Source organism: Melozone crissalis, unplaced genomic scaffold, assembly GCF_028551555.1.
Source record: "Melozone crissalis strain CALT ecotype California unplaced genomic scaffold, PUWL_Pcris_2 ptg000009l_1, whole genome shotgun sequence".
NCBI classification, from domain to species: domain Eukaryota; kingdom Metazoa; phylum Chordata; class Aves; order Passeriformes; family Passerellidae; genus Melozone; species Melozone crissalis.
The window spans coordinates 6,009,479-6,036,873 of NW_026535787.1; the positions used below are offsets into that span (position 1 = coordinate 6,009,479).

Sequence of the window (27,395 nt, forward strand, 5' to 3'; positions counted from 1 at the left end):
CCATTGTGTCAAGTGTAATGGGAACTTCAGAACATTCTTACAGAGGAGTTTTAGACAGAGAAAAGGAGGTAAGTTGTGGGGTAAGGAAACAGTTGCACTTGTGTGTTCTGGATGCAAACAGAACACAAGTGACAGAAATCAGGGTGTTTTCAAAAGGCAGCCTGACCTATTGCAGGACTTGGTGCATGAGTGATGTGTGTCACACTTTTCAGGTTTCCTGTTCTTTCAGCCTATGCTTGCTCCAGCACCAACCACCAGCTCCTTGCAGGCTGACCGCTCTCTCTTGACATGCAGTTCCAACTTTGCTGATTTCCAGCAGTGCTTTTCCCTATAACCACCCTGCAGCTGCACCTTGCCAGCCACACCACAGCTCAGCCAGTTGCACCAGCACATTTTCCCTCTCACTACCCCGTGCCCTCTCCTTCTGCTCCTGACCAGGGATTGTGCAGCCTCCTGGGGAAGGGTTTGTCTTCTGCTCTGTGCCAAACCTTTCCACATCACCACAAACTCCAGTAACTCCTTCTAAAGGAATCCAAAAATTTCACTGATAAATATGTCTAGCATCAGGTTCTTTGGTTCATTTTTCATTAAGCACTAATACTCTGGATCACGTTTTCTATTGCCTTAGGGTGTATTTGGTGAATTGCACACAAATGGTTTCTGTGAGACTTTCTCAGCTTCATATCTATGTAATTGTAGCAACTGAGCTGCTCTGTTTACCCTGGATCTTTTGTATATAATGCTTCCTGGGGTTCCTCCTTTAATTGTATTAAAAAATAAACGGTAAACTCTGTTTCCTTTCCATAGTAATAAAAGATGTCTGCCTATGCAGTGGGTAGAACCTCTGTTATTCATGTGAGCCACCATTTCACAGCATCCAGGTAGGTGATGCAGGTGTTGACAAAGCTGTACCAGGTACAGCTGGCATCAAGCCACAGCTCTGTCCAGTGTGCTGACAGCAATGACAAAATGACACTCAGGTAACCCAGCTTGTGACTTCCACACCCCTCACACCTCTGTTTGCCACAGATCATCCTTCTCCCTCCAAACAGGAGGCTGCCTGCAAAAGCAAAACCCAGTGTGAGGTGTTCTCACTGCACCCCTGCTCCTTGGGTTACCTGCTCTGAAAGTGGAGGGTCAGTAATTTCAGTGCTGTGCCTTTGCTGGGGGTGGAGGGAGTGGGGATGTGAGGAATCCTTTACAGGTATGTAAGAAACAAACTCTGAACCAATTCTTCACCCCCCATTCGGGAGTCTAAGAAATAAGGAAGAGCAGGGAGCTAAATTCAGCAGGAAACTGAGAAACAAATGGCTGCTAATCTTGAGTGTAGCTGGAAGTCTCTGCTTCCCTTAAGAACATGTAGCAGCCCTCATTGCACAGAGAGAAAATCCGCACAACTGCTACACCTTGGCTCAGCCTTCCCTCTCGTGGAAAAACATCCCTGCACCAATGGTCAGGCACAGGAAAATTAGTATTCTTTAGGCATCACATCAAATACCACCAAACAGGAACAGAGGCAGAGAAATGACACAGCTAAATGTCATCAGAGCTGCTGTACAGATAAGAGTGTGGGATATTGGGTGGGGATGTAATAGCAAGAAGAAAGAAGATAAAAAAGAAGAAGATAAGACATCACTGTGTATGCACAATGGCAAAAATGTAACTTAGACAAGTCTCTTTTCTTTTTTTGGGGGGGCAGAGGACACCACCATCACCAACACATACAGCTTAAAACAGGAAGAAGGAAAGATTTATCCACACCTCTGCTTATGCAGATCCTTCACTTACACATAGAAAAGGAAAATCACAGCTGGCTGATGACAGCCCTGAAATACACATGTTTATTCAATGGAAAAATGAGCTACACTGGAGTGTTTAAAAAATTAAATGCTCACTTCAGGAGTCAGAAAACACAACACCTTCTTGAAAGCAAACTGTGCCAAAAATCTGCTTTGGGTGGGTGGAATACACTCTGTGGGATCAACTGTTCATATTTCAATCAACACTAATTATCTGGAAAAGCATTCAACCAGAACAGATTCTTTTCTTATGAGAAGAACGCCCAAAAATCCTGCCTGGATGTATTTCCTGTTAGTAGGAGAACAAGAAAAGGGAACAGGAATTCTGATGTCCTGCTTTGGGGGGACAGTGATGGGCCACCTCACCCTTCTGGGCACAGACAATGTTCTGTAGAGTAACTCCAGCACCACCCACAGGCCACAGCTCTGACTGAACAGCTCATCTCTGGAACAGAATAACAGAGCTGGTTCTCCTGTGGCTTTTGCCTTTGTTACTGCCTGGGTAGAAGAATGTCTGGTGGGATCTCTGAGCTCTTTTCAAGGAAAATCACTCAAGGATGCTTCTCTAGTACTGTACTAGAAACAGCACCAGCTGTACTGACACAAAGAGCTTATGGACACAGTCACCACTGCTGAATGGCTTTATTCAGTCTCTTGAACTACATTTCCCCCAAAGTCATCCCCTGATTTCCAAATTGCAAATGAAATTAGAGGCCTTCTTGTTGTTAAAGCTGTCCACAGTGCCAAGGCTTCCATCATCACCACCAGAAATAAGTCATGTTCTCTGTGGCACCCTCAGGCCTCTATTGAGGAACCCAAACCATGCCTATTTCAGGGTATTTCCATGTAATTCCCAGCTCCTCCACCCTTGTTCCACACTGACTGCAAAATACCCCAAGTACTGTAGGAACCAAGTAAGAAACCACCATCAGCAGTTGTTCAGGCCCCGTCTGAAGAGCAGCTTTCACCAGAGCACAATTAACTTTTGGATTCAGGGCACCTTTAGCACACAAACCATTCATAGGCTCCTTTACCTTGGGTATTTCTACATCACTGGTGGTTTGGACATTTTCAGCAGTGAAAGGGGTTCTAGATGAGGCTCTGGAACCCCCACTTCCTCCCAAAGCTACATGACACTTCCTGGTCTGTAAAGTCTGTATTTCCACTTCTCAGGTGGAACAGGTTGGGCCCTTCCAAGCTCTTTGTGCAGTGATATCCATCCCTGAACAATGTTTTCAGCAAAACACTTTTTCACAGGATACAACTGCATTCACAGCCAACTTCCATGATCCCCTGACTGCAGGATCAAGCAGGACCAAAATTCTGTGTAGCTTCTTACAACAGACATCTGGGGAAGACTCAGTAGCTCTTCAATTCTGTTGCTGTCTCCATCTCTGGTCTTCCCTGGGCATTGCTTTCTGTTTGGCCTAAGATTTCAGTCATGCTGAGCCTGGATTGCCTAAGGAGAGAAGAGAGAGTGCAAAGCAATTTTATTTCTGTATCCTCCTGACAGAGACATGACTGCAGAATCCAAGCTCTTGAAAATTTCTTCTAGAACTAATAAGTTTCAGTAATTCACATGACCAGTGTCATGGCCTTTTTTCCCCCAAGCATCCAGCTATCCTCCTTCTTTCCTCTCTTTAATAGGGATGGAAAGAAGGCAGCAATGATGGACAGACTGGGAAGAATTAAATCAGCCTTTCTAAGACTGGTATGTGAAGAACACCAACAACCAAGAGAAGAACTGAGGTTTAGAAAGCCTAGTGTGTTGTGGTTTCTCTAAGTGCTTGAACCCACAGTCCCAGACACCCTCCCAGTCCAGAGCTGAAGGGGCAGAACTGCTCCTCACCACTCTGCCAGCCTCTGTTCGTACAGCTCCCTGCGCTCACGGCTCCTCTTCTCCTGCAAGGTCTCCCCAGCCAAGCCATACATGGCCATCAGGAGGCCTCCTGCAGGAACCCTGAAGGAGGAAGCACAGCAGTCACCAGTCACCCAGGGGACACCCAACAGCAATAACTTACTGGCATCAGCAAAAGGAGCATGCAAGGGGCCCAAAACTCACAGCACAGCACAGACTAAGGTACTCCTGTTCTACTGTCACCCACCAACCTGTGACATATTTTGAATTTACTCATTGACAGGCACACACAGGACAAGGGAGTGGAAGGATTTATGGTGCTCAATGCAGATCCCATAGAACACCTAAACCATATTTCAGACAGTGACACCCCTGCTCAGCTTCCATCCAGCTCTGGAAGTACTTGTGTTTTCACTGGTAAAGCTCCTTAGGCTGCTTCCAGAAATGCCCACAGCTGGGACCATCCTGAAGGTGCCAAGCAGCACAAATAAAGCTCATTCTCTTTTTCAGGTAGGATCCTCAGATTCACTTGTGAGGATATTTACAGGTCAGCAGTTTGAGAAGAAATCCCAGTCCTGATTGAAAAGTCAGATTTCTCCTGAGTTAGAGGTCATTGTCCAGAAGCACAGAGCCTCTGAGACAGAACCATGGGATCCTCCATGCCCCAGGGAACTTTAGGAGATTCATGACTGCAACACACACACAAAGACCTGTGTCACCTTACAGCCCAGCCATGCAGCTACTCCCTCAGTGTTTCCTACTGGCTGCCAGTTCACATTTTAGCTGTGCTGGAGGTTATGTTGCTCCCTCTAATAAGCAAACAGCAGCAAATGAGATTCTCTACTGAGAGCACTGAGCTCTCACTACCGAGAGAGCAGCAAAACACAAAACAAGAAACAAAGAAGCAAATAAAAACAGTTTAAAAGGTGAAAGAAAAGTGATCATCATGAGAGATACAGAGAATCGCTCAAGGCAAGAGAGGAAGGGAAGCTCCTGTAGCCCCACCTGTGACTGCAGGCTCGGTGCGTGCAGCAGTCACAACTCACCCAAAGGCCGTTCCAAACACGACGCCGCCCGCCAGGCCCTGCAGGCCCAAGTGCACTCTGAACAGGGCTCCTGTGAAGGCTAAAAAAAGAACAAACCCACTGAAACTAAAAACAGCCCCGCCACAGACATCTCACACCAACACTGGGAGTTGCTTCGCTGCATTTCTCTTCTCCATGAGCTGACATTTGCTTTTAACAGAGCAGAAACCAAGTGCATGGGCCAGTGGGACAGACCTTCACCACAAAGTCACCATCTTCTCTGCACTGAAACATTGCACAAAGTTCCTTCTGCTTCAGAAAAACTGCCAAAGTTTTTGCTGTATCACAGAAGTATCTATGACAGTAAAACCAAGCTCTCTCTAGGCTGGAGCATGATCTCCCTCACCCTTTTTTCTGTTCAACAACAGCTAATAATAGTAGCTGCCATGTAAGGCAAAAAGGATCAGTAAAAAGTGTATCCAACTGTAAGGGCAATAGAGCCTGTAAAACTGAACAAGCAGATCACATACCCACAGTCCTGTTGCCAAAAGTGGGCATGCAAAACTTAGCATGAAAAGGGCAGCCTATAAACAGTGTGCTGAATTGTTACCAAGACTGGAAATAAAAAATGCTTTCCCTGTTAAACAGGCACCAAGTGTTACCTTTACCCCACAGAAGGATTTTTCACCCAAAACACTCCAGCACGTATCTTGAAGACGAACTGATAACCACAAAACTCCCCAATGGTTTCAGCAGTGCATCAGTATCTCTGTTACAAATAAAGACTCGCAGCAGGCAAACAGAGCAAAGTCAGTGCAATAAGAAACAAAACCCAAGAGCACAGAAGCTGCTCAATCCCAAGGGATGTGGATGCTTGCTAATGCTTTTCTGCTGCAAGCCTTGCTAACAAAGAGAAGCACACAAGGTTACAGCACTCTTACCTCCTGCTGCAGCAAAATTACTGATGGTGGTTTTATCGCGGTACGCAGACAGCCCCGTGCTCACCACGCTGCAAAGGCAAGGCACACAGGTCAGCACTGGCACATGGAAAAAGAGGGGTAGCAAAACACAGCCTGAAATAAAGCTGGATTTCATTAAGCCAGCCCTCAGGTTGCCTCTAACTGCCTGGCTGCCCATCTGTTTAGAGCACACACATGCCAGCCATGACTTCTGTGACTTTACTGTGGGCAGCTGCACAGACACAAGCCAGGGAATATCAGAGTTCCTGAACTGGATCTGAGACACTCCTTCTTTTTTTTAATCAAAGATTTTTCTTTCCTATCCTACAGAATCAGAATGGTTTAGGTTGGAAGTGATGTTAAAGGTCACCCAGTTCCAAGCCCTCACTGTGGGCAGGGGCACCTTCCTCTGGACCAGGTTGCTCAGAGCTCCATTCAGCCTGGCCTTGAACACCTCCTGATGGGGCAGCCACAGCTTCTCTGAATGACCTGGGAATATGTAATATAGTCAAGGAGAAAATAATTTGAGCAATGAAAAGGTCCTATCAGTCAGCCAGTGCTGATGTAGGACATTTACCCCAGAAGCTGATCCATGTGTCAGTAAGATCCTGCCTTGTACACAGTCCCCAGTACAACAGCCCAAGTCACACTCATGACATCAGCAGGGTCACCCACACTTGTGGTACCAGATTTCCCTCTGAGGGAGGCAAACCAACTCCTCCTAAACATCAGCTAAGCCCCAAAACACTGTTCTCAGTTCAGCAGCCACATATCCCCCATCCTCCTGCTGATGGATAAGCCAGCAGCAATCCTCCTCTACTTCCCAACACAGATCAAACCAAACAATTTGGGTTTTAACTGTGAAACTTGGAGTTTTCACAACTGCAGGATGGAATTTTCAACTTGGGCTTTACAGAAACAATGTGGAGCAGCAAATAGCTTCGTTCAGAGCCCGTTCCAAAGGGCTGGTGAAAAAGGGGCAGATCTGACTGCAGGGGTGACACCTGGTGGAAGATGACGAGGTTACATGTCAAATCCAAAGAAATCCAGAAAACCCAAAGAAATCAAAAGATCCAGGAAAGAAAGCAAACAGCACACTAACTAAGCCTATAAACAGAGACTAAACTAAAAAGAGCCTCAGAACCAAGAGACAGTGAGAAAGAAATTTAGAGAGGAACAAAAATATTAGGGAGACAGAAATATAAGGTAATGCCAGTCAATACTGTGGGATCTTAAAAGCAGAAGGAGAACTTAAACAGAACATACCTGCAGAGAAAGTCAATGCAGGTTTAAATTTATAAATTTACTGGTTTGAACAACAGGGAAGGAGATATTTCTATATAGGGGCCTGAGTAAATGTATGTATTGCAGTAAAAGATCTCCTGACCAAGAAGCAGGAACAACACTGCTGTGAAGAGCTGCTTGTGAGAAAACCACCCAGAAGGTATGGGACTTTAGAAATATGATAACAACAATATGATTACAACATTTGGTGACCCTGATGTGACAGAAGATAGGACAGTCGAGAGCTGTGGCAGCCTGAGAGCTGGGACTCTAGAAATATAACAACAATGAGTGGGGGATAGATATGTGTATTGGTGTATTGTAACTGTGTAAATGAAAAATGTGTTAAAAGAAAAGGTGGAAATATAGGGGCCTGAGTAAAGATATGTATGGCAGTAAAAGATCTCTGTATTGTATAAGTGACCCTGTCCCAATTCTAGTTGTTCTAAATGGGCTGCAGCTGTGATGTCCTTCATTGGGTGGCAGCTGTAGCCTGTGGAGGTAGCTGGGATAAAAGGGGGTGGGTTGGTCAGGGAGAGCCTTGGAGGAGCCCTGGTGAAGAAGCTGGAACAACACTGCTGTGAGAAAACCACCCAGAAGGTATGGGACTTTAGAAATATGATAACAACAATACAGTTACATTTCTAGTTTAAAAGGGCTTTGCTCAGAAGACCATGCTTAGTTTGATGTTCTATTGTCAGGAATGCACAAAGCACCCAAGGAAGAAAATGAGGGCAGCAGAACACCCTCTGCATTGGTTTTGTGTGTGCAGGAAAAATCTGAAGGCCTAAGCAGGTACCAAGAAGTGATAGGTCTGATATGCAGCACCTGCTCAAGAGCAAGACAATCCCCAGCAAGTGTCTGAGGACAAGAGCAAAGAATTGTGAGTAACATGGGTGTACACAAAGCAGGAGTAGTGACAATTGTGAGTACCACTGGCATATACAAACTGGGAGTAATGAGACATAGCAGAAAGGACAAAAATCAGTGTGGGTTAGAAAGCACTTCCAGAAACTGCCAACACACATTAATGCTCCCCCAGAGAAAAAGCACAAAAAGAGATGAAGGAAAAGCAGAAAGCAGCTGCTGTCACAACCATATTTTCTGGAAAAATCCCTTGGCCCAGGATTTTTATTGTGGGAAGCTGAGAAGCCTCAGAGACAAATGAAAACAATAATTATCTGATTTACTTCTCCTGTGTTTTGCTGCTTTGGAATGTGGTTTGGACATTGTTTGCCAACAGGTGATTATTCATTGGTCTCATGTGAATTGCTTTGACTTATTGGCCAGTTACAGGCCAGCGGTGTCGAGGCTCTGGAAAGTCTCAAATTTTTCACTAATACCTTTTAGCCTTCTGTCTGTATCTTTTCAGTATTCTTTAATATAGTTTAGTATGGTATTTTTTAATATAATATAGATCATGAAATAACAAATTAGCCTTCTAAGGACATGGAGTCAGATTCATCATTTCCTCCCTATGTTGGGGGTCTCAGAAAATACCACAGCTGTCAAGAAAGAACAGCATTCAAATCAGTAACAGATGTCCAAACAGGGCTTTTCCCTGTTTTAGGAAAACAGGGAAATTTAGGGTTTGTGTTGATCCATTAGGAGATGAGAATTCTGGGGCAATTCTAAAAGGTGAAACTCTTCATGCTCCTGCCTGATCAGCCAGACTGAGGTTAAGGCAACACCAGGAGCCTCAATCATTACCAGAGCAGTGGGCACAGCTGGCAAGGACAAGAACTCCCATGCCATGGGAGGCAGGGGCACCCCAGAACATCTTGATGTCAAACATGTGGATGCCAGCTGGGAATGCAGGCACACCTGCAGAGGAGTGAGCATGAGGGGAGAGGTGTCAAATGTGTGACACGGTCTCTCCCTCTCCAGTTCCCTTTGCATTCCCCGTCCTTTGCCAATCTGCTCCATTAGTCTGACTTGTTTATTCCTGCCACGTCCCAACTGAGGGCATATCCAAATGTCTTGAGGCATGAATGGGGGCAAGGTTGGATGCTTGATCTGTGCATTGTGTTTTATTCTTTCCAGGCCTCCTTGCCATGTCCCAGTGGTGAGGATATGAAGAAGGGGTCATTGGGACAGCCTTTGATCCCCCCAATAGACAAGGCAGGAAGCCCTCCTGTTGGGGTCTCTGCAAAGCTCTCCCCAGCTGGATTTGTAGGAGTCCTGGGAGATGAGGTGAGCCAAGGTGTCTGCTGCTTCACTATGCTGTTCACCTCACTCTTCCCCTCTCCTGTGGTGATTTTGCACAGTCAGCTGTCCCATGTATTTAGACAAACCTCTGCGTATTCATCATTTTGCCCCTCTATGATGATCCAGCACAATGTCAAACCCAACAGCAATGTCCCAAGAGCAGAGGTAGTGGTGGGGAAGAGAAGGCAGGGCTTCAAAGCATCTCAGACTGGGTCCCCTGCTGGACTTGGCTGTTATTTCATCCAGAGCTTGGCCAGCTCTGTGTGACTCCAGCAACTGAAAGCTTAAGGACAATTAATCATCTCTGCATCCTGCTGGGTTTACATGTTGCATTTCCTCCTTCACCAGAGTGACCATGCTAATGAAGGTTTGCCTCCTTTCATGGTACACCCATCCCCTCCCTTCCCTTCCCACCCCCTGCCCTGCTCCCCCTGCCATCAGGAGCACTCACTTGAACACGGTGGCGAAAGCTGCGACCCTCCAGCTCCAGCGCCAGCCGTAGCGGATGAAGCTGCGGAGACCAGCACGGTGTGCCGATTGCTGAGGGGACAGAGAGGACACGTCACAGCTCACAGCCCCCTGCCAGCACCCAGCAGGCCAGGGCAGGGCACTGATGGTGCCCCAACTCTGATCCAGTCAGCCACCTCCAGAGGAAAAGCTGCTCCCAGCCACCAACAGGAAAACTGAGAATCGATTCCAGTCTGGAATGTCAACTGGTCTTTCTAATCCTGGGTGCACTGGGAGGGCTCTTTGAGGAAAGCAGCAGAGGAGAACGGAGGAAAACCAGAAACTACTTCATTATTATGAGTTCGTAAGTATGAATAAATAATAACAATCAATAAATAATAGCAAGTAAATAATAACCATCTGCATTAAATGTTAAGATACCATTAAGCTCTGCTATTTAACACTGGCACTTAAAAGTTTGAAAAGAGGTTTTTTTACAATAACTGATTAATGCAAGCTTCACAAAACTTTAAAATGTGCAGTTAATGCCATGAAAGTAAATAAATTTTCTCTTCCGGTTGTGGTGTAGGTGCTTAGCCCGGGTTCAGTCACCACAGTCATCAGAGTGAAGCCAGGCAATGGTAATTTTCAGGTCACCACATCAGAGGCAAAATCTAATGGTAAGTAATACAAAATTTACATCAGGCAGATTTTTAAAGGGTTTTTCTTCCTCCTAATCCAGGTAACCAACACTTTAATTGAATAACTAACACCCAGAAGTTCAAATACATCTATAAAATGTCACGGGCGTTCTTTGTTGTGCTGTTGTTCTAAAAGAATTTTAAATGGTCTAAAAACGACTCACATTAATAAGACAAGAGTACAATCCCAGATTGATAGTATGAAGCCGCCTGTCAGCACACTAAAACTGAGAAGCAGAAAGCCTTTTCTAGACACATTAATCAGGTTGGTTTGTTGCCAACCTTCTCCGTAACGAAGGACACTTTTCTGAAGCTGACCGTGTGCAGTTTGGGTGACAGGGCCCCGCTAATTCCCGTACAGCTGACCTGCACGCACTTACACACTCCCAGCAAACTTTTTGTCCCAGAACCGGGCAAACACAGGGGTCCCACACACGCGAGGCCGCCGGGCCTGCTGCGGGCCCGGTGTCACCCCAAAGGCGCCTCCAAGGGCACCTTCCACCCCCGGCGCCTCCCCGAGCCGAGGCCTGCCCCGGTGCCCAGCGCTCCCCGCACAGCCCCGGGCCCGTACCACGGCATCGGCGCGGTTCTGGAAGATCTCGCCGTGGCTGCTCTCGATGAAGGCCTTGCGGGCGCTGACGAAGGCGGGCAGCCCCCCGTAGAGCCAGCCCACCACGCCCGCCGTGAAGGCCGACTTGGCGATGTTCACCGTCTCCTCCGGCAACTGCTGCTGCTCGCTGCAAGGTAAGGGCAGCCATGGGCAAAGTGTCAAGGGGGGAGACACGGCGGGACCGCCAGCACCCACCCCAGCCCGTCCCACCCGAGCCCGGCCCGGAGCTCACTCTCGCCGCCAGAGCTCCCGGAGCCGCTCCCAGCCCGTCTGCGGCAGCGGTGCGGGGCGCCCGAAGCCCGCCTGAGCGCCGGGGAGCTCCGCCATGGCCGGGCCGGCAGCGGCGGCACCGACAGCGCCCCCTGCGGCCCGGCGGGGCACGGCACGGAGCGGAGCGGCTCCGAACCGCTCGGCTCTGCGTTAATTACTGATTAATTACTCCAAATATTTGCTCGTTTGTGCAGGGCCAGGTTTGTTCCCCCCACGTGAGAGAGGAGCTGAGTTTTGGGGGCTGTGATGGGGAGCAGCTCCCGGGATTTGAAGACGCAAATGCTGCGCGGCGAGATGTGTTGTTCAACTCCCTCTGTTGTGAATCCTCCTTTCACCAAAGCAGCGAAAGCTCCCCACCAGGGGAAGTGCCTGCGCCTTCCCATCGAGCCTGTGCATATTTTATGGGACTGGAATTCCCGGGATTCTTCCCCCACTCCTGCCCAACCATCACTTTGGCCAAGGGCCACCTAAGCTGCAACAGTCAATTCTCATTGCAAGATCTACAAATGGAAAAGGTGAGGCTCTGCAGATCTCTTATTACTCTTCTGATGAAGCAACATGCAGTCAGCAAAACTTCATTTTTGTTTGTTTTATTCTAAAAAACACTTTGTTACAAATGGTTTTAAAATATCATACAGAGCTGTTCAGTTTCTTGGAGTGCTGTCCCTCCATTGGCTAAAAATAGAAAACCAGGAAACCCTTTCCACTCTGGCACAGTTTTGGTGGGAAGCCAGGTTCTTTTAATGCCCAATTCTGTTTCCTTTGGTGGATGGGATAACCCCAGCACTGGTCCCAAAACCAACACATTGCCCCAGCAACCAGCACTTGATCCATAGGGCCAGCTGCTATGTCCCTGCTCCAGGGCTGCAAGGCCTCTGTGAGGGCACACAAATATTATTGTTCCATGCAATTTCCTTCTTCCCTGATCCACACTGACTGCAGAGGGGCCTGAGAGCTGTTGCTATCATCCTATTCCATTATAATGTGCTGCTCTCTCAGCCTTGAGGCTGCTTTACCACCAGGGGTGCTCCCCGGGGAGGCTCCTGTGTCCCTCCTGCCACCCCACACTCTTCCTGTGTGGGTGCCAGAGAAGATGCTGCTGCCTCCCAGCCTCTCACCTTAGGAGGCACAGAGCATTTCAGGAATTGCAGTCCTTAGCTGTGAGGCTGTGGTGGGCATAAACACAGCAAGCACAAGCAGCCTGTGACCAACCCAAAATGGATAATGTGAGCAGTAGCTGCCACTGTGTGACTGAAGACATTCCCTCAACCAGGCTGAAGGAGATGAAAAAAGAAGTGGCACAGCTGTGGGGGGGAAGAAAAGCAAGTACTGAAGTGAGTAGATGTTTTATCAGTCTCAAAAAAAACCAAACCCTTAAAAAACCCCAAACCAAAAAAAACCCAAAATAATCCTGGAAGGATTACAGAAGGGAATCAGAGCAGACTCTGCACTTTTGGAAAAAGGAAGTGCTGAATCCACCTCTTTGAATACTTTCTGTGGGTTCCTAAGGATGACATCCCAGGATATCTGGCCAGACAGCTGGTGAGAGAGAATTAACAGGGGCTCAGTTGTGCAGGGCTGTGCAGGCACCCAGCTCATCTGCTGGAAGATGAACCATCTCTGTCTCAGTTGCCAAGCACATCCCTGATGGTGGCCCCATCACAGCACATGCTGATCCCCTGTGAGGTAGGTAGGGTAACTGCAAGGATCAGTTATCCTTTCAAGGGCATGTCAAAACCTTTCCATCAACCTCTAAAACACAACATAAACTCTAAGCTATCCAGAAATTTAACCCCCAAATCCCAGTACCTGCTTCTATCAGAGAACACCTAATACCCCAAGTGCTATCATCCAGCTGGGAAAACATTTGCCAAACAAAGTGGCAAGTATTTACTAGCTGGGTGCAGCTCTCAGTCTGTGTCCTTCACCATGACCTTTGGTAAAAAGTCCAGTAAGGCTCCTCATCGACTGAATGGGATTTAGGATCATTTTGAGACAGGTAGTAACTAAGTCCTAAATGCTAGCATCCCTCCTCTAGGCATGACTGACCACCCCACTGAATAACCTTAATCCCATATGCTGTTTAACATTCTTGTGGTGACAATATAACCAGGTCCCAGTGGCTTGAAGCCATGTCCAAGTCAGCCTGCTGCTGACTTCTCTGTAGTTCTGCTGTGAAAGGTAAGTCTGAGAGAGCAAGAAATAAGTTAATACTGATCTTCAGATTTCCACAGTGATCAGTTTGAGCCAAAGAGAAAAACAGAGAAGTCTCTACAGTTCTGTTTTCAGCTGTCCAGAAGTGATCTCGCTGTAGCTCTTCCTCCTTTTCACTTTGTAAGTCAAGATCTGGGAATATTCAGACAGCAGATGCTCCCAGTAGCAAGAGATGTCCTCCATGTCCAAGTGCTCAGTGATGAACTGACGTCCCCTAGAGACACACAAGGCACAGTCAGGCCTGTTTTCCAGTTCCTACAAGAGTCATTAGTTCTGGTTTGGATGTATATCAACTTTCACACTTCCTTGTTTCAAATGAGAAACATGCACTGCTCTGTATGTCTGTTTTAATTTTACAGTTTTCATTCATGTTCACAGCCCTGATGTTGCAGTGCTTTTGCTATTCTCAGGATGGTCTTTGCTATCTGGGATAATAAATATCAGATTTCACTTATGACATGCAGCTAGAGCAGCACTGATGCATGGTGCCTCAGACCAGCCTGGATAGATAATGGTTACAGTGCAGACACAGCTCCCAGGAGCCAGCTTGTCCCATACTGAGATGAAAGTTCCCAGCCTCTCCCAGCTTTCCATGGGGCTCCTGACATGGGTCACATGTGAGCCAAAGAGCACACCATCCTGCTCTCTGCTTCCCTCTGCTTGCTCTCACTGCAGAAGGTCAGTTATACTGCACCCTGCCAATACTGGGTGGTCTTTGATGGGCAATCTGATCAAAAGCAGTGTAAGAAAATGTTTTGGAAGAAGACTGCCTAATAGCCAGGTAGGACATGCTACTCACCTCTCTGAAATTTCTTGTGCTATGGCATCATTTTCCTTTACAAACTGCAAGAGCTCCCTAAAATGAAGACACACACAAAAAAACCACTATGAAACAACTGGCTCAGTGGAGAACGTCACCCCTTGGCTAAATTGTTGGGGAGGTTGAGGTTAAGAGTCTACAGGTGAGTGAAGGTGCTGCTCACCTCAGAGCACAGAAGAAACTTCTCTTCTTGATAGTTTCCCATCAGTTCTGGACAACATCCTGAAATCTGGGAGCTAACACATTTTTGGCCCACTGATAAGTTCTTCTTCCCCCTTATCTCTGCTGCCCAATTGTAAATTTAAGTGTCTATTGCCTGCTGATTTCAGTGAGAGTGAAAGACTTACTCCAGTGAAACTGTACTCCCCAAGCAAAGGATTCTCTGGGGGCAGTGATGCAAAGACCATGAGCTCCAAGAGTCCTTGCCTGGTGCCTCGGAGTGGAGGCACTTCACGGCCTAACACAAACCATCCCCCCTTCCCAAAGGCTTCCCCATGGTATGGAATGCTCCAGGGAGTGCGTCAGGCCCCACACCTGACATCAGAGAGGTCTGACTGCACGGGGATGTAGTGGACCCAAGGCTTCAGCTGGGGGTAGAAGAACTCCAACCACTCCTCTCCGACGTGGAAGACGAGCGAGCCGCACAGGAAAAGGTGCTTCAGGCGGAAACTGGCCGCCACTCCCCGGAAATTAAACAGGTACCTTCAACAGGGGAGCAAAGAGAGGCACCTGGTTACACATCCTGTGTCAGGAAGTGCACTGAGGTGTGCTGGTCTCCAGGCAGCAGTGAACCTTCCCTGGCAGGCAGCAGCTGGGCAGCACAGCGGTCACTGAAGCACAGGAAAGGCATTTATCTGCAGCTCTCACAGGAAAGGTGAGCTGAAGTTAAGGTGAGTTTCTGCTGTCTGTCAAAACTCAGTGAGAAATTCAAGTTGTGAGGCTTTACTTTTGGTCAAGGCACCTGTGACAAACCAATGAGGCCCTGTGGACAATTGCCAGCAAGGCATGGAAGGTCACAGCATGGATTCTGTGACTCTATAGGGTCACCCAGAGGCTTTGTCAACTACAAGGAAATTTTTCCCAATTCTCTCTTGCCTTGCAGTGAAGCTTTTCTGTTCACTGTTGTGCTTTGCCACATCTATCTCAGGTTATTTTTTCCTCTGGGATTCTGCTTTAATCTGAATGTAATTGTTTGATATTAACTTGGGAATGCAACTCCAGGAGGTTAAATGGGCCAGCACACAACAGATGGACTTAGCAGATAACGAAGAATCCACAATTTTGTTTTCAGTATTTTCTGCCAAGTTAGTAAAGTGGGCTTGACTGTGGCAAGGGGATATTTCTCTTAGCAAACTGTATCTCATAGGGATGTTTGTTTGCTTACTTGTTTTCTTTATCAAACCCACATTTCTCCTATTATATGGAAAGCTATTTTTCCTATGGGTAAACCTCCCCAGAACATAACTGATCTTTGAAGTCAAACATTTTGGGCTGGGGGAAGAGAGTTCTTCCTTTAATGAAACTATTTTGGGCAAGATGGAGCTTATATATTATATATATTTTGGGCAAGATGGGAATTACAGCTAAACTTAGTTCAGCAGCAAATAACAAGGAGTAAATCTGAAATCACTTTGCATCCTTTGTACTACCTAGGATCTCAAGGCAGGGATGAGCAGCTCACTGTATTAGGAACTCAACAAATGCATGTAGAGATGTAACAAGAATGATGGTCTGGAAGCAAGGAGACGCCTCTGTCCAATTCCAGACACAGCTCCCACCATCCATGACCTCAGCCTGCTGTAACACTTACACTGAAAGGAGCAGACAGAAGTTCATGTTGACCCTACCACCCTGGGCTGCAGCAAAAGTGTGTGAGAAGGTCTCAGCCAACACCATATGATGGGCTGGGGAGCACCAGAGTTGGGCAGTGTATGTGTAACAGAAGGGAGAAATCTGTGCTTCAGTCTAGTGAAATACAAAATGAGACAAGTCAATCACATTTGCACAAAAACACAGATTCAGCCAAATGACTGAGCTCTTATATCAGCAGATTCTGACTGGCAGAATCACAACTAGCAGAAGAAAAAGCAAAACATCTGACACACAAGTGCATACACAGTAAGAGTTTATATTGCACATAGAAACCTGTGAGAGTGTTACCCAAAAAACCCTCATTAAGTACTTAAAGAATAAAAACCTTTGTAAATCAAAACCACATTCTCCTGAACAACATAATAAGTATGAATTAATACTGGGCCTGCTCAATCAGATTTCAGGTTCTCTCTTTTACTACATACACCCAGTGGTAGCACTTGTCATGCTAAGCTCCCAAATTTTCAACTGTCTTATATCTGCTCACAAGCTTTCATATCTGCATGAAGCTGGTTGTTGAATTAGACCTTAAAATAAAATGAGATCCTACACCATGCTAGGAAAGACTAACCCACAGCCCTTGAACAGCTTTACTAATCAAAACTCTTACTTGTATTTGCAGTGATCAACCAGTGGAATTTCCTTTGCAGGAGGCTTTCCTAAGGTGTCCTTAAAATAAAGAGAATTTAAAAGCAAAACAAAACAGTAAGCTTCAAATGGTTATTTAACTTGTTTTCCTTCTCACTTAGAAACAAAGGTAAGGTGTCAAAAGCTTCCATTCCCACTTCTGAGAAAACCTTCTCTGGTGGGCTGTTAGGATCATAAAGAATTCCCAGCCCTTCAGACATGAAAAAAAGCTCAGTAAATTACACACTGCCTGTAAGTGAATGCCAGCACAAACACATTAAATGATAATGTTTTGTTGGCAGCTACAGAGTAGAAAACAGCTTGAGACAATGGACTGTGTGAAGCCAAGTGTAACTGGATTAGCCAAGACTGTCTGGAGAGAGCTGGACTGTAGACTAAGTAAGAAACTAAAAAGTTATCAGCAACAGTTATCAGAAAGTTATCCACAACAGGATCAAGAAATGGAGCAAACAGAAAATAGTTTGAAGACTGACAACACCAGAGAGGCAGCTAAGAGACAAGAAGGGGAAGGGTTGGCCAATTTTGTTGTTGTGGGAGAGGAGGAGATTGGCAGAGATTCATTTTCTTATGTGTTCTCCTTTCCTTGAACAACAAGCGTGGAAGGAAGGGAAGTGTTTGGCCTGCCAGGCTCCAGAGACTCCCTCCTTTCATGTGCCAGAGAGGTGCGGCCATCAAGGGGACTACAAACTTCTCCCACTCTAAAGGATCACCCACAACTCTCCAACAAGATGTTTCTCTCCCATCAAAGCCATCCTGCAGTGCCACCCTTTCTGGCCTTCACACTCAGGAGACAGACAGACAAACACCCACGCACCTTTTCAGATTTCCAAGCCTGGTTTTTAGTGTACTCAGCGTCAACAAGTTCTGGGTTTTCTCGGGACAGCAGGATGAGGGGATCTCTCTCAGGGCTTGTTCTGAAAAAGAAATGCTGTCACTAATTGCCAATCCTCATGACTCAACACAGCTAACAGGCTACAGGCACTGCTTCTTTCTGAGGCTGACCTCCCTGTGTGCCCCCAAAACACTGTGAAGTGTGCACCACAGTGTATTTCTGGCCAAGGGTATATAAACAGAAGAGAATGAGTTATGGGTACTAAAGTTATTTGACTGACTATATATTTAACAGTATTATTTAAAAATTCCCAGGACAAATCCTGCTTCCTTTATCCAGATGAGTGCCAAACGCTTTAACTCCCACCTTAGAGGAAGTTAAAGGATGCTCAGCATCCTCAGCCCTCTGACAGGGCTTTAAAACACTGCTGATAAACAAGGTCATGACATCCCTGAGACACATTCCTCATCAGCTGCTGAGCCTACCTGGAAAGCCATTAAATCCTTCCCTATTGGGGAAGGGGAAGAAAGAAAATATGGGGTTTAACATTGTTTCAAACTGTCACTGGAGAGAGGCCAAAAAAAAATCTTCTCTTATTCCCTACCACTCAGGTAACTTAAGGCCAGAATACTTTTCATTCAGTGTGGATCACTTGCACAGCAAATAAAGCATTCACATTGGCAGGAAGCATGAACAGCAATATTAAATCTTTAAATTTGTATCAAGCACCTGCAGTTCCCTTCACAGAACAAAACAAGCGGGCTCCTGAGGTGACAGTTTTAGTCATTAAGAAATAATGTGGCAAATCCATCACAACTTCTGTTTCCAATATTAGGTGATTATAATAAACTAGTTGCAAATGGCAGTTCTTGTGGAGAATAACTAATAGTGCAATGCTGTACAACATGTTTCACTTTCCTTACTTTTGGAAAATACACTCTTAATTAGGGTTTAGGTGTAGGAGGCATGGAAATTTCTATATACAGAGAGCTGTCACAGTCCCTCTTGGTAGAATCTTCTGTTGCAGGAGAAAATGCTCACCTGGATCCTCGGAAATATCCCTTAGAGATTTTTTTCTTCCATGGCCATTTCTCTGCAGATCTGAAAATATTTTTTACACATGGCAATAAGTGATTTAATATAACCATGAAACAACACTGTCATCAGATTTCACAGCGTGGTGTCTTTTTCTATTCTTCATTTTTGATGGAAATCACCTCCTTCATTATAGCATAAAAAAACCTCTCACCCAGCTCCAATGAAACAGGTTTTCCTGTAAATATTGTGTTTAAGGCAACATAATATAGGCTACTTTCCAGAACACCTTTCAGGCAAAACAATGTATTACACACAGCTCTCCACCAAACCTTGAAGGGTATTAAAAGTTTACCTAAGCTTTGAATCCACTTTTTGAGCTGTGCCTTTTTCTTGCTGTAGTGAATATGGATAGTGAAAAAAACCCCCAGAGTTTCTAATCAGTCATTTCCCACTACAAAACAGAACTACCAATCAAGAAACAAAAAACCCACCTAGTGTTTTGCACTTAAAACACAAGAGTTCATTGTTTTTATTAATCACTTTCATTTTAAACCTAATCAAGTCCTTCAAAATAGCTGTTCACCTGGGGTTTTTTCCTGCCAGTGCAGTCACCTGCCTCACCACTTCTCAGAGAACTCTGCCATGCTTTTCTGGTGCACCTGGTGGAACATGCAGGTCCTGACCCCCAAGCTGATCTACCTGTGCAGGTCAAGCTTTGCATCTCCTTATAGTGAAAACACAAGGATGAGTAAATGCTTTGCACTCCATTACACTACAACACATCAAGCTTTAGCTATGAATAATCACGTGGATCTTCAGATTTTGAAGAGCAAAAGATTCAACTTTGCATTTGGATGTCAATTACATAGAGGTGGGTTTTGCTATTTTGTTTCTGCGTTCAGTCATTGTTGCACACTTGGTTTGTCACTTCCCATCAGAAGCACCCCCTTACTCTGCTAACAAATCAAAAGATCCTGCCAAAAGGAAGACTCCCAGCCAGAAATGTCTTCTGTTTTGCCCAGTAATGACTCTTGATTCCTAGGAATGGTTCCAGGTTTTTCTACTGCACAATGACACTCAAATAAAAGCAGATCTAAAGAAGGCTTTCCTTTAGCCTTCCTTTAGCTTATACAAACATCCTGGATCATCCCTGCAGTGAAAAAAACATAGCTCCTAGAGAAGTAGATGAGAAGAAAGAAGAATATTTCAGTATGTCAGGGGAGATTTCTGCAGGCAAGAGATAACTGTTACTTTATTGACAAACCTGCTCTCCCCAAACCCGATAGCAATCTGGCCCTGACAGCATGAAGGATGTGCATAGCTTGTCCTCTGCATTCCTTACTAAAGGCTTGCAAACAGAGGAGCTAATTATAACTTCCAGTGACATCATCCAAGGTTTCCATGGAGAACTCCCATACAGCAGTCAGGCTGTAGGTAGTTCATGTGAGGCAGCAGGACAGATCACAGGCCAACAGACTTATGGTCTTGGACATCAACACTGGGCCAGTGCAAGACGCATTTTTGTCTTCCATGACACCTTCCCCCACACATAACCATTTCCAAGACCTACCTTCTGAGGTCCTCTCTCATGAGGTCCCAGCGCCCTAAACCTGTTGGGTAAATTGGCCAAACAGCTGGTCCTCCTTCCCAAAATGTCCAGGCAGGATACATGATGTCATTGTATTCAGATGTCTTGAGAAAAAGGAGAGTAATGCAAGAATGAGAGTAATATCTACTTTGTTTTACTGACTGCCCACCAGTATAATAGGAGTCCTAGTGAAATATCTGTATTGTATTTGAATATCTGTATTGTATTTGAATATTTGTATATAGGCCTTGCCCTGGTAAGCCCTGGTTGTTTTTGGTGGGCTGCAGCTGTGATGTCCTTCATTGGGCTGCAGCTGTGGCTAGTGAAGATAACTGGGATAAAAGGGGGTGGGCTTGGCCAGTCAGGGAAAGCCTGGAAGGAGCCCTGGCTAAGAAGCAGCAACAAGCAGAAGAAGAAGTCTGTGCTGTGGAGGACTGCCCCTGAGAAATATCACCGAGAAGGTACGGGACTCTAGAAATATGATTGTGACAGTATGGGACTCTAGCAATATGAATACAACACACCAGTAACAAATGTTCCTTCTGGGAGCTCTGTTGGCTTTCTCCATTATGTGTCCAAAAGAGGCCAAAAGAGCTTTGCAGTCACCATTTGCTGGGCTTACAGAATCACAGAATTATCAGGGTTGGAAGGGACCTCTGGAGACCATCCAGTCCAACCCCCTGCCATGTCAGGGTCACTTAGAGCAGGTTACACAGAAACATGTCCAGGTGGGTTTGGAATGTCTCCAGAAAGGGAGACTCCACTCCTCCCTGGGCAGGGTTCATATGAAGATAGTTCAATACTGAAATGCTTCAATGATTTTTAAAAGGCCTTGTCTTCTTGTGTGATGACCCAGGACTTTCATGTAGGAAACAGCAATAGAGATCCATGATGCAGCTGATTAGTAAATAGCAAAAGACCTGAGCTCAACTCTCCTTTCTAAAGGCTTGTGCCTAGGTGTAGCTACAAATGTTTTCTTCTGAGGAGAAGTCAAGAGCCATTATTACCTCCTCAGAGATAGAGGCACTTAGAGACCCTTTGACCTTAAGGTTTCCAACAGTTCAGTTCATTCCAGACTTCCTAGAAATCACTTAACAATTCACTGTAACAAATATCCAGGACATGCAAGAATTCCAGCTTCTAACTCCAGTTTGGTTGTTTAAGTCCCCATATATTATCAGAGGGAAGACCAGCACTTAAGACTAAATTCTTCCATGAAACCAGACTATGGGCAACTTCCTTGCCCTAGTAGTAAGCTTACTACACAATTATCCATCTGTCTATCTCCTGGAGGTACTGGAGAGTCCAAGGCCACTGAGGTAGTTAGGAGGTTAGTGCACATGACTTATGAACGGGAGCTGAGGAATGGGTTTGCCTGTGCAAAGGAAGAAGAGGCTCGGGGGAATGCAAATGCCATCTCCTCATGCCTCATGGGAGAGTTCAGGAGGAGGCACACTCTTCTCTGTAGTGCAGAGCCAGAATGAGTGGCAGCAGGCTTTGATTACAAGAGGAGGAATTCCAGTTAGACAGTGGGAAATGTGTTTTCATTCATCAACTCTGTCTGTGGATGCCATGTCCCCAGGGATGCTCAGATCTGAGCAGGATGCAGCCCAGAGCTGTTCCTACTCTGAGCAAAGGTGCTGGACTGGGTAACCTTCTGCAGTCCCTTCCAACTTGAATGAGTGTGTGCTTCTCTATCTTCTTAGTCCTGTTACAATCAGACACTGGTTAGAGACCATGACAGCTCCATAATCAACTTTCTGAGATGCAGAACAGGAAAATATTTCAATCTTTTATACTTTCAGCTTTAGAAAGCACATAGGACCAGCACCCTCAAGTCTTCCTAACAGAGTGGCTGCTGAAATGTGAGCTGTGGCTGGGTCACTGCTTTTCAATTAAAATAGGGCTGAGGTTACAGTTCAGATACTGGACAACAGTGAGCGCAGAGCTCAGTGTCTTGCAGGGTACTCAGGGGCAGAATGACGAACACAGCTGCAAAGATTAAACTCCTGCAACCTGCTTTGCAAAAACTTGGGTTCTGCTGGCTAGAGTTAAGGTTGTGCAATGATCAAGGGGCAAGACAGCTTGGCTTTACTGCTGCATCCAGCAGCAAACATGGTTATTGCCTGTACTGAAACTCTAGAGAGAATTTTAGGATTGCCGTGGAGTAGTCAATAGTTATGGATCATATTATGGTTCAGATTGCATGAGCTGAAGACTTAGGTTCAGAGTAAGATGCTGCAAGTTAGCAGAAACAGAGCTGGGTTTGAACTAGCAAGACCAAATAGTTCATTGCTTCTCCTTGCATATTACTGCCTGCTGGAGTTCAGCCAAGAATAGGATTTGTCATGAAAGTGCAGGGTTTGGGCATTCAGGGCATAAACCAAGGCAAAGCAAGATTAGCCAAAGCTTGAGGTGTAAGAGCATTTTGCTGAAAAGGATGAGACACTATGCTACAATCAGGTTTAACAGTGGGAGAGGTAGCAGAACATGCAGGGAGGCTCATGAGAACAGAGAAGCAAAGAGCAACTGTCTCCATGTATGTGTGCACCTCTGCATATGTGTGCACATTTGCAGGTGGAAAAGGGAATCCAAGAGAAAAGGGTTCAGAGAAAGTGACAAGATTATAAAAACACCCATCTGTGGCACCCCAAAAAAAGGACTAAAATATTCACATTAAACGAGATTATTGTATGACCACTGACATGATCAAAAATCCTTGATATTGCGGGTGAAGTATGGCTACAATTTTAACAGAGGTATTGTAGCAAATGGGAGGAATACTGGCAGATATCCCACCCAGGTGGGTATCATTCCACTGCAGCAGAGGTACACTTTTTGACCTGGAAGAGAAGCTAATGAGGGGAAAAGCTGATTTATCAAATTGATCTGCAAGTCTGTCTGTCAGAAAACTGGAAGCGAAAGGAAACAAAGGGCAAGAAGGAGCAAGCAATTTCAGCACAGAAAATCTGCAGAGAACCATCCTCAAAAATATGTTCCAAAGAGAAAGAAGAGCATGCACATCTTGGAAATGCTCAGCTTTCAAAGGTGTGTGTACCTTGCTGAAGGAGAAGACTGGGATGATGGGTTTCATCCACTTGGGAACCTGGGGGTAGTCTCGCACATTGATCACCATCTCCATGTCAGGGAGGCGCTGGATGATCCCCAGAATGAAGTGCTCAACTCCACTGCACCTGAGGAGAAATGACACATGGCAAAAGAGCTATAAGGAGGCAGATTCCTGCAGACTCTTGCAGGCCTTCCTCTGCACAGAGCCAGAAGAGATGGTGAGCCTAAGCCATACCATGATACAAACTGGGAACTGCCTACAGCATCCTCCAAGTCTCACTGCAGCATGGACACCAATGGGGCAACACATCCTATAAAATCTGGCCTGACCTGAATTTCTCTGGGATTCCACAACCAACCAACCATTTGTGCACTGAAGTGCAACAGTGACACTTTGCTATTGATGCATATAAGCCTAACGGTTTATTTTCCGGGCTCCTGCTCTGATGAGGAATTCAGACCTCTGAAACATCATTGTACCCAAGAGCTGCCAGCTTGGCAGTGTTGAAAGTTTTCTTCTGTCCCAGCTAGGGAGAGCAGATCCTCTGCACAGCTCTTACCTTGCAGGGAACATGCAGTCCTGCTCACGATACAGTCTGTTCTTAATTATTTGGTAGTGGGTCCCAAGCTTGCGGCGCACCACGTCTGCCATCGTCTCCTTGGAAATGCCACCTCGAAAAGGAGCCAGGTCCTGCTTCCAGACACTGAAACAAAACCACCAGCTACTATTTTGTACCACAGGGAGGATATTGTGCATGAAATACTGCAGTGTGCAGAACAGGCTTCTAGTTAAAAGAAGCTCCATGGAGCTTCTCGGAGCTCTGGTGTGAGAATTTGAGTCTTGGAAGTTCCTCAGAGGTTCAAGCTTCACACTTTTCCCTATGTGCCGTTTTTCTGAACACAGAGCCCAGCACAGGACAACTCTGGTGAGTCTCTCACAGAAGTACCTGACATACCCAGGCATGTTTTGGGTAAAACCCTCCAGCTCACTTCAGCCTTGTGCTCTGGCTCTCCATAAATGATGGGGCACACCAAGACCAAATTCCTCACACAATGTCATGCTGTGCAGACATTAAAAATGTAGGTAACAGTCTAGTTGCATGAAACACCATCACCCAGGAACACTGGGTGAGTGAAAGCTGGCCCAGGAGGACAGGCCTATGCAGCACATGTCTTGTGACTTCTGCACACCACCAGCGAGCTCCAGGAACACAGTGTGGAAGCACAAACCTAATGAACATGTAAGAAAACACAGAAGGAGGATGCAACTTATATAAAATTACTCTAAAAGTCCTGTGATCTAACTGCTTGGAGCATGTCATCAACAGTGTCAGATTGTAACAGCCAAGGAAACATTCTTTGCTTTCAGGTAGACATTGCATCAATGTTTCCATTTAAGAAAACACTGCCAGGGCGATCCCACTGTGTGAGTGCTCAAACAGGTTGCAGAGAGATGTGGAGTTTTTTTGGCATGTTAATGTTGAGACATTCAAAATCTGACTGGTCACAGTCCTGGCAACCCTACTTGAGCAGAAGGGTTGGACTTGACAATCTCAAGAGGCTGGACTTGATTATCTCAAGAGGTCCCCTCCAACCTGCAGAATTCTGCTATTTCCTAGTTGAATAGAGAGCAGTAAAAGTGTGCCAGGAATTGCCATTGTGCAGGTGACATTGCATCCCTACCAGACTGCTCATGCTGACCACAACAGCATGAGCAGTCTGGTATGGATGCAAACGGGATGAGCTTGAGAACAGGGAGAGAGTTGCAGTGCCATGGCACGTTCACAGCATCCTCACTTCATGGTACTATTGCCTGTCGTGTTCTGCAGCAGATTTTTGGAGGTTGTAACCACTTGGGAAGGTGTTTGGCCCAAAGGTGGGCAGGAGCTGGTGGGGTGTATGTTTAAAGATTAGGATATGTCTTTAGGCTGTATCTGGATTGGAACTTAGGAAAGACTGGAAGGCTCAGCTAGATGAGACTTTCCCCCATCAATATTTCAAGAGCAATGAATATCAAAAACTCCAAACAGAGAGTACAAACAGTAGCTCAACATGACTCATCTGATTTTAAAAGCCAATATAGCACTCAAACCCCAAAATGAGTGAGCACATCTGATACTTTTAAACAGGGAGCTTGAAGTTGGGCATCTGTGTTTCTGCATCTGAAATCCTAATCCTAAAGGCAGAAGGATGTGGTAACTCCTAAGTTCCTTTCTCTCCTTTAAATATAAATGGTGATTAAAGGGATTAAACCCCCCAGTCCCACTAAGTGAGAAGGCAGAGGCAGGCTGTTAAGAGAAATGTCACCAGCTACGTGTATGGTTTATTGTGTGATCTATTTGAAATGCCAACACGCTGTGTGTGCAGCTGCAGAGGGTAACAAAGTGTGTGACCCATAGCTGCAGATGTGACATTTTGGGGCCAAAATATTCCCTTATTGGGCTTATCCCCAATCCACCAGTGCTGCCGAAAGTATTCCATCCTATGTCTGGAGACCTGCACATTCGAAAAGAAACCAGTCTCTCACCTTTGGTGGCAGCTGCAATTTTCCTTTACACACGGCTCATAGGCTTCCACGGCTTTCTTAATTTGCCCAGTTATCGCTTTCCACTTGGCATCTAAAACACACAGGAAGGAAAAGCCAAAGGGTTCGATCCGCCCGCCAGCAGAACGAGCGGCGGGGCTGGGGAGGCGGGGAGCGGGCAGCGGCTCGGGCGCGCCTTCCAGCCAACGGGGCGCTCTGCTGGGGGAGCGGCCCGCCCGACCCCCAGCCCTGTTCCGCGGTCCCGTCCCGCCGTGCCGCCGCTCACCTGCCGCCAGGGCGGGCTGCAGGCGGCACAGCGCGGCTGCCACGGCCACCATGGCCCACAGCGCCAGCGCCGCCCGCCCCGCGGCCATGGCCGCCCCGCCGCACGGCCCAAGATGGCGGCGGCGCCCGCCCCGCGCGGCCATGGGAGCTGTAGTTCCCGCCCCAGCGCTGAGGGGGCGGGCGGGCATGGGGACATTGCCGTGTCGCGACAGAGTGGCCTGTAGGGCACTGCCTGTCGCGATAGATGGGGCCGTGCTGCGCAAGCAGCCGCTGCCCAGAGGGGCTCTGAGCGTGCAGCCGGGATAGCCCTCAGATATCCTCCTAGCTCTGCCCTCAGAACCCGCCAGCCCCGCACAGCTCCGGGTGCCCTCGCTCCCCTCGGGCTTTTTTTGGGGAGAATTTTCCCCAAAACGCCTGGATTCATCAAGCACCTGGTCCAGCCTGTAAGAGGCTCTTTTTCCTGGCCCGACCACTCGCCGTCGCCAAGGCCCGCTTCAATTTGAACATCTAAAGTCACAAATCTCATCTTTACTACTCATCGTAAGTTTCAGACTGATTTGTGTCAATTTCTTTGCAATTTCAGGGCTGTGGACTGCAAGGGGTCATGGAATCATGAATGGTTTGGGTTGAAAGGGACTTTAAGCATTATTTAGTTCCTGCCATGGGCAGGGATGTTTTCCACTAGAGCAGGTTGCTCAGAGCTCCATGCAACCTGGCCTTGAACATTTCCAGGCATGGGGCATCCACAGCTTTAGGCAACCTGTTCCAGTGCCTCACCACCCTCACAGTAAAGAATTTCTTACCTAACATCTAATCTACACCCATGCTCTTTTGGTTTTAATCCACTCCCCGTTGTCCTGTCACTACATGCTCTTGTGAAAGGTACTGGAAGGCTGCAGCTAGGCCATCCCCAAGCCATATTTTTCCAGGCTGGACAAACCAAATAATCTCAGCTTTTCCTTGTAGGAGAGCTCATCCATTGCTATAGTCATCTTGGTGGCCCTCCTTTGGACTCATTCCAACAGGTTGATGTCCTTCAATCAAGATTAGATTATCTTTAAAGATCCCTTCCAACCCAAGCTATTCTATGTCCCTGAAAGAACTGAGAATTGGTGGTTGAGCACCATCAACATAACGTGTACAACTTTCACTTTGCAAAATAGTTTGTTAGAATGCAGTATTCAAAGCTTAGTGTTTGGTAGTTGAGTTTGGGTCAGCTCAGTCATATTTGGCCATCCTTCAAGAGAAAGGCTTATCAGCTGGGGGCTAGATGCAATATCCATGCTGATAAGCACCCAAATGAATGTAGGTTAGAGGGGCTGGGGATAAGCAGATGCCATCCAA

The 27,395-nt window shown here is 46.4% G+C and overlaps 2 protein-coding genes across 2 annotated transcripts; both read right to left on the bottom strand.

Annotated features, from left to right (window-relative positions):
- Positions 1 to 2,422: 2,422 nt before the first annotated feature.
- TIMMDC1 (translocase of inner mitochondrial membrane domain containing 1) lies at positions 2,423 to 11,219 on the bottom strand. The gene is made up of 7 exons (XM_054270464.1): positions 11,124 to 11,219; positions 10,853 to 11,018; positions 9,585 to 9,673; positions 5,624 to 5,691; positions 4,704 to 4,782; positions 3,649 to 3,759; positions 2,423 to 3,258 (listed from the first exon to the last, which is right to left on the bottom strand). Exons 1-7 carry the CDS (start codon positions 11,216 to 11,218, stop codon positions 3,159 to 3,161), a joined length of 708 nt encoding a protein of 235 aa, XP_054126439.1. The 5' UTR covers position 11,219; the 3' UTR covers positions 2,423 to 3,158.
- Positions 11,220 to 11,566: 347 nt separating this feature from the next.
- Positions 11,567 to 26,140, bottom strand: POGLUT1 (protein O-glucosyltransferase 1). The gene is made up of 11 exons (XM_054270437.1): positions 26,053 to 26,140; positions 25,770 to 25,860; positions 23,803 to 23,946; positions 23,232 to 23,367; positions 20,156 to 20,277; positions 18,589 to 18,648; positions 17,530 to 17,629; positions 16,678 to 16,736; positions 14,730 to 14,897; positions 14,175 to 14,231; positions 11,567 to 13,589 (listed from the first exon to the last, which is right to left on the bottom strand). The coding sequence occupies exons 1-11, from the start codon at positions 26,138 to 26,140 to the stop codon at positions 13,433 to 13,435; spliced, it is 1,182 nt and encodes a 393-aa protein (XP_054126412.1). The 3' UTR covers positions 11,567 to 13,432.
- Between the last annotated feature and the right edge of the window lie 1,255 nt (positions 26,141 to 27,395).